Source organism: Lepisma saccharinum, chromosome 5, assembly GCF_977018435.1.
Source record: "Lepisma saccharinum chromosome 5, izLepSacc3.1, whole genome shotgun sequence".
NCBI lineage: Eukaryota > Metazoa > Arthropoda > Insecta > Zygentoma > Lepismatidae > Lepisma > Lepisma saccharinum.
Window position 1 is genome coordinate 8,868,986 of NC_139233.1, and position 7,466 is coordinate 8,876,451.

The window sequence follows — 7,466 nt, forward strand, 5'->3', positions numbered from 1 at the left end:
TGGAATGTTTCCTTGTATAATTATACAAGAATATATTGTTTGTGTATCAAATAAACGTTTTCACACAAAAAGCATACTTTTTACCGAGCTATGTGAATAAGCGAACATAGTCATTAAGTTTAAATTGGTTTTTCTTTAGTATATTTAATCAAATTCTTTACTTACATGTGTATAAATTATTTTGACTGTACCAACTTTTATGTGACAGTTTTTCTTGGTATTCCTAAACAAATTGATTTAGACATTTTTACTGATGTTTAGTTATTGAAACAAATAAATCGCCAAACTCTCAACCTAACCTTTTTCGTTAGTCTAAGCAAATATTTTTTCTCTGTACCAATCGTAACCTGAATCCTTAAACCGTTTTGTAAAAAGTATTGGTTCAAAATTAAAAAAAAATGTACAGCTACTAGTATTCAGACTTGCTGATGTCATGTTTGATTTTTGTTATTTAGCGTCGCTTTTCTACAATTTTTGGTTAATGGCGACGATGAGGACGAATGACGATATGATAAAATTGATGTAGCACTCACAAAGAACATCCGTGCCCCGGTCGGATTCGAACCCCGGATCCTCTGGCGTTGTAGCGCGCTATGCTAACCTCTCAGCCACCGAGGTCGGCTCTGATGTCAGGTGACCTCCAGGAGAGAATATTTTTTCCTTTCAACAAAAGTATTACATGTCTGCTTGAGGACAGGATAAGTAACTAAATACTGTAGATGTGTATTGTTAATAAATTGTAAGAGCTTTCCCAGTTTAATTCTATGCTGGTGAAAATGAATGTCATACTCGCCTATGTTCTTTTTACTGCCAATTCCTGGCATTTTTAACTCTCTACACACTAAACTTTTTTGCTGTTTGCCTTATTTAATTGTTGAAAAAATAATTGAGTGTTGGTACTACAAAGTGCTATCTGTCGTCGTCTTTTCATGAACAGAAAGACAATGAAATAATAATAATGAAAGTGCTAGCGATGCTTCTGTGAGTTTATTAATTGGTTAGCAACTTGACGAATTTCCTCTGAACGTAACATGCGGGGTTAAACTTATTCTATTTGTTCTTACTTTTTTTTACAAAAACTGTAACGAGTTTTATGTAAAACTTAAAAATATTACGGATAATATTTCACAAATACACGCAGTTTTTTTTTAAAAATTTCCACCAGGAAGTTTGTAAAGATTTTCAACATGAATTTGTGTGATATTAGGGATTTTTTTGTGGTGGCCATAGTGGCTTCTTGAACAAAAAATGGTGTAAATATTCAATATTTTCTTCTATCTCTTCTAACTATATTTTCTGAGAGTAAATGTTAAAAACAAACTTCCTCTGAGCTTCCAGTCCTTCCTAAAAGAAACAAACGAACTTAAATTCTTTACGATAAAATATTGTCTTCCTTGTACAGCGTTAAGATGATCGCCTCCAGATGATGACGTCAGGACTGAGCGCTGTGGCCTGAGTCTCTAAGATGGTCTTGACTAAGGGCGGCCTTTATGAATATTGATTTGTGATTTTGATTTGTCATGCATCCATTTCAGTAATGTTATTAGGATATTAAAATATCTCTCAGCATTTTGTGTCAATTTACTTAAAACTTTGTGACAGTATTTATGGTATATATTTATATATATATGAGGGCAAATCAATAAGTCGGTTCAACGATTTTTTTTCACAGCAATTTATTTATCAAACAAGACGACAATAGGTGTGCAGGAGTAGCAGTTCGTTACTTATTTTTCTACATATCCACCATCGACGGCAATGCATTTTTCCCACCGTGACACCAATAAGGATATGCCAGTGGCATAGAACGTCGTCGGCTGTTGCTGCAACCACTGCCGCACACGTTGCACTCCACGATCAGACGAGAAGTGCTGGCCAGACAATGCCTTCTTCATAGGGCCAAAGAGGTGATAATCAGAGGGCGCCAGATCTGGACTGTATGGCGGATGTTCCATGATTTCCCAGCCGTACCGAGCGATTTTTTTGACAAGTTCACAGGTCGTCCTGACCATTCCTCGTCCGTGACACTGAACCGCTGACACCAAATCCCAATGGCTTACGACGCAGGACGTCGTCCCCATACACCAGCTTCATCCTCGCGTGAATCTCCGTCGGTGCCTTGCCTTCAGCCCAGAAGAACCGCACCACGGAACGATGCTCCTCGACACTGCTGCCATCTGTGGCAGAGACAAAGGAACATTACAAAATCACTCATTGTGACCTCGGGTCGGATGACATTTTCAGTACCCAAAAGTTCACCTTGGTGTGATTATCCAATCCTCTGCAAAAAAATCTTCGAACAGACTTACTGATTTGCCCTCGTATATATAATGCTAGATATAGTAGAAAAGACTCTCCATAGATATAATAACAATAAATTTGGAATAACATTTGTGTGTTTTCATTTATTTTATAATAATTATTTCCAGTATTCATGTTTATCAACTGCATGACCTCCCTTAACAAAACATTCTGGCGATATTACTAAACGCTGCGACATATAGTGAATAAATTACGTGTGATTATCTTGATGTGAACGATTACAGTAACTTTAGATATTAAATACCTCTTTATGTTATTATTTTGACAGCGGGATGGCTCCACGATGTGGCCTACTGGTATTGGGGAAGGTCAATCCAAGCCAACCTCACAGTGGCGTATGTGTGTGAAGCTACCCATTGGAAGTGGAAGAACCACGTATGCGACGACTGGCAGAAGAACCTCATAATTGGAGAGCACCGATCTGAATAGTAAGTATACAATTTAGCAGTGGCGTGCGGTGGGTTTTATCCTTGGGGTGGCAGCCCCAGAAAAATTAAGTCAAAAATCCTAAAGGCCTCTCTTCCCTTAACATTAGTGGTTATTTGAAGGCGAAAGGTGGTCTTTCTTTGCAAACAGATTAGTCCTTTCCTTTCAATGTTTGCAAAAGTTATTTTCCGATCGATAATCTTTATCAGGGTATCTACCAAAAAAACAAATCCAAAATTCTTGACTTTTTCATTACTTTTTCTTAACCTTTACGTAACATTTACTTAATCGCCCGATCGTCGTGGCCTTGTAATCAAGGGGTCCCGGGTTCGATTCCCGGTGGACGCACATAGTGGTTCGGATCCAACTTTAAACTGTAGGTCCAGTCCCGATTAGCCTTACTGTGCATAAAGTGGACTTAAACACCAAATCAGTCAATCAATCAATAGTTACAAAATTTAGAAAATATATTTTTTTATTCAACAAAAAGAAAACCCATCACAAGGTCGGTTAAGATGAAAACTGAATCTGTACTTTGACAAGAGATTTAGACTTGCTTTAATTATTAATGCATGTAAAAATTAATGCTTCAGACTTCATCCTGGATGGGGAATGGCCACATTACTTTATTTAATATTTTAACAAAACTTCACTGACACAAGAATATGATTCTTAAGAAACAAAGTATACGAGGTGTGGCTAGAAAAAACCGGTCTGTTGCTACAAAATCCTTTAATGTTTTTTTTTCTACAATACGAACATTATCTCCTTCAAAGTACTCGCCTGCACTATCGATACACCTCTCCATACGAATCTTCCATTGCTGGAAGCAGTGCTGGAAATCATTTTCTGAAACCATGTTCATGACCTCCGTCGCTTTTGTTTTCATAGATTCTACGGTCGTAAATCTGGTTCCTTTCAGTGCTGATTTGAGTTTTGGGAATAAAAAAAGTCGCACGGAGCGAGATCCGGGGAATAGGGTGGATGTTCTAACAGTGGGAACCCTTGCTTGGCATAAAAAAAAGCATTGACTGACAATGTCGTGTGGGCAGGTGCATTGTCCTGATGAAGAATCCATGACTTGATTTTCCACAAATCAGGTCGTCGTCGTCACAAAGGGTTGGAAGCACAGTAATGTAATAATGTTGGTTGTCAATTTGACCTTTGGGTATCCAATTAACGTACAAAATCACACGGATGTCGAAAAAACAATCATCATGGCTTTGAATTTTGATTTACTTTCTTTTGTTGTGGCGAACTCGGACTCTTCCAATGCATTGATTGAGGTTTGTATTGAGGATCGTAGGTGAAAAACCAAGATTCGTTACAGGATATCACTCTCTCTCTAAGAATGTAGGGTCTGTTTCAATGTTTGTTAAAATGTCACCAAAAATATTCACTTGAGTGTCCTTTTGTTCCACTGTCAGTCAGGTTTCGTGGCATCAATTTCGAACACACTTTTTTCATGTTGAAACTTTCGTGTAAAATCTGACGAACACTTTGTCAATTTCTGTGAATGCAGCAATAGCTTCATGCGACGATCTTTTCGAATCAATTCCCCGACATTTGCAATGTTTGATTTTGTTTTTTGACGTGCAAGGCCGTCCAGGATGCGAGTCGTGCACGATCACTTCTCGTCCCTCTTTAAACCTTTGAAACCACTAAAACAATTGAGAGCGTGATAAACATTCATCGCCGTAAACTTCCTTCAACAAACCATAAGTTTCTCTGGCGGATTTTACGAGTTTCATAAGAAACTTCACATTGATACGCTGTTTCACTTTCACAATTAACATTTTTCCGACGAAGCACAGACGTACGGTTCACTTCGTCCACAAGCTACAGCGGAACTGAGCGCTGCGCACCCTGGGCAATCACACAGTCCATAGGCAGGATATCACGTTATACACTCATGCACCGCTTGACCTTGACGCGCTTGCCATTTGTCGACAGCAACATCAATCCGGTTTTTTTCTAGCCACACCTCGTATAACAATATAAGTTCACTATACTGTAAAAAAATATAAAAAATTCAAGCATTGCACCGAATAACGCTGTACGGCACATTTCAGTGAATGCGAGAACAACGGATAAAACCTGTTATATGTTACTAGACTACAGTCGAAATAACATAAAACCTTATGCAAACACAGTAGCAATCTTCGGGCAACATCCGACCTTATGACTGGCCAGCTTGTAGCCTGTAGAAGCAGGGTCGCAGCATGATTTCACTGGTAAATCAGCACATTCCCAAAAGTGTCATACAGCGTTATTCGGTGGAATGCTTCAATTCTTGACAACAAGCATAATTTCTTGACTTTTTTGACCTACCTGTTGATTTCTTGACATACCTCACTGGTAGACACCCTGTCTATGGATAGTATGTTATTCTTCTGTCAAAATCATAGTTCTATTCGTCTATTGTGCTTCAAAGCTTTTAATTTTAAAAAATGCCTCAACGCTGGTATTGGCATTATACGGTACAAAAAAATCCCTGTACGTAGATATTTAACCGTGCAGTTTGCAACACTACGGTAGATACAGCAGCAGGCATCGTGATAAGAAAGTGGCCTGGTATTGGATTGTTCAAGGTCACATGTTTTTATGTTGTAAAGTCAAGCTGAATGAAGTGTGGTAAACATCTTTTTCTTTCTTTTGTCAGCTGATTTATTCCCTCAAAATGAAATTATAATTTTAGCTTGGTGCAATATAGTTGCGGCGATTAGGTTGCCTCCCCCCCACTTTTTGGCCACTTTGCCTCTTAATGCTAAGCTTTGTCTACTAAGAAAAGTAAACTGACTTACCCCTCCCCCGTAGATTTGGAAACCAATCGTCTCTACTGGTGGGATAGTTAATATCTTGCCATTATCTTTCTAAATATTAAAATCAAGGCAGAAGTCCAGATAGATTAATGTTTGGCAAAATTGCATATTAGTGAATTGAATATATTGCGAAGTGTAGCAATAATATACAACGTTTTCTCCTCAGTAAATGAATCAATGTTTTTCTACGAGTCAAAGGAATTAATAACAATTCGACTACTTCAGTTTCGTGTCCTGGCATGGCTAATATCTGCGAGGGCTCTTTCATCTATAGCCAATCATCACTCATCGCCGCGATTAGACAAATGTGCGATAAAACGGTCATATGTAAATATAAATACCCCTTTACTATTACCAAGGACGCAATTTTGTTTCTTATTTGTTTTTTACATTGGTCTGGCTCAGAAGTGGAAACGCAAGAATAATGAACATATGAACCGACTCATATTACAGATATTTGATACCTTTTTTTTGCAGTTCAAGAGGAGTCTACTATGGAAGTCCTTCCAACATATCCAGGGTTCCACAATCGGCCTGCGTGGAAGACCTCACACAGCCTTGGTATGTTTTTCTGGATAGGGGAGTCTCAGGCAGGACATTCCCTACTGCTGCTTGCATTTTGAAATGCGCTCTCCAGACAGTGTAAAAAAAGAAAACATTTTTCGTAAATAAAGAGTAGTTAAGAAATAAAACATTTTATTTAAGCTTGTTTTGGACAGATCCATACCTTCACGAACAGAGTGGTATTGGGGAAGAGACTAATTTTTAAGAAATTCGGTTGACATTTTAAAATAAACCTAGTTGTACAGTGTGATCCGTGAGTATTACCGTGCAAATTGTCCATCACCATGTTCGTGCATTTTATTTGACCCAATAGGAGCTTCAAGAATTATAAGAAAACTCAAAACATGCTGTTGGCAACTTCTGCACCAGTATACACAAAAATCCATCGCTTAGAAACATATAGGATGTAAGAAAAAAATTAATGAAAATAGTCATGGACAATTTGCCGAGCGGATCCCACTGGATATTATGTGACGAACACAAACGTTGTAATGTTGAGTGGTAACTTATGTATTTCCAATGTCAATTTATGAACGTGAATGCCTATGAACAATTGACAATCAAAAAAGAAAACGTTCAGTAAAACATTATGTACAGTGTATGTGGAAATTGCAATCTATTTGGTTATTAATGGAAATAAACTAAATCAAACAATCAACTCCAGCCAAACAAATATCACCTTAATTTCTTCGCTAGCCAGAAGGGCTTTATTCTATTTTTTTCTGTTACATTTATCCATCTCATAGATTGGATATTAAGATAGACAATAAGTTTTGTGTGATAATCTATAAGTATAGTGATCAGTGACAGAATTATTTAAATATATGAAAAAATATCATGTAAATAATGGAAATCAGTGAATTTGCCCTGCTACAATGGGGAATTGATGTACACAAAAGTTCAAAAAGCAAAGTGGGGAAAGTGAATAATAATAACAACGATAATATTTTAAAATAATAGCAGTAGTTGTTCTAAATTCGCATTGATTGATGCCACGCCCCGATTCTTACATGAAGTACATGGCACAATTAAAGGAAAGAATTGTACTTTCTCTGTGTAGTTACTTTGACCTTAACACTCAAATTCAAGTGATCTAGTGGTGTACGATGACATTGTAATGAAATGTCGTCATCACCAAGGAAGCAAAACCTTAACGAATGCCCGCGGTAAGTTAAAGATGTCCAAGGATCCCTTGTTTTCTAAAATTAATAAAAATAAAGCTTGTATCACACGGAACTTGGTTTCCAGAAGGAATATCCTAGTTGGCACTGGACTGGCTACCCATTTCCTAGTTTTCGCTTCACACGATACTTGTTACCATAAGACATTGCG

The 7,466-nt window shown here is 37.6% G+C and overlaps 1 protein-coding gene across 1 annotated transcript in view; it reads left to right on the top strand.

Moving 5' to 3' along the window:
• LOC145988187 (uncharacterized) overlaps nt 1–6,240 on the top strand; it is a 28,127-nt gene extending 21,887 nt beyond the window's left edge. The window contains exons 8-9 of the mRNA XM_083123019.1: nt 2,591–2,750; nt 6,048–6,240. Coding sequence (XP_082979145.1) covers nt 2,591–2,750; nt 6,048–6,216 — 329 coding nt within the window. The 3' untranslated portion in view covers nt 6,217–6,240. The remainder of the gene's footprint in view (nt 1–2,590; nt 2,751–6,047) is intronic.
• The last annotated feature ends 1,226 nt before the right edge of the window (nt 6,241–7,466 follow it).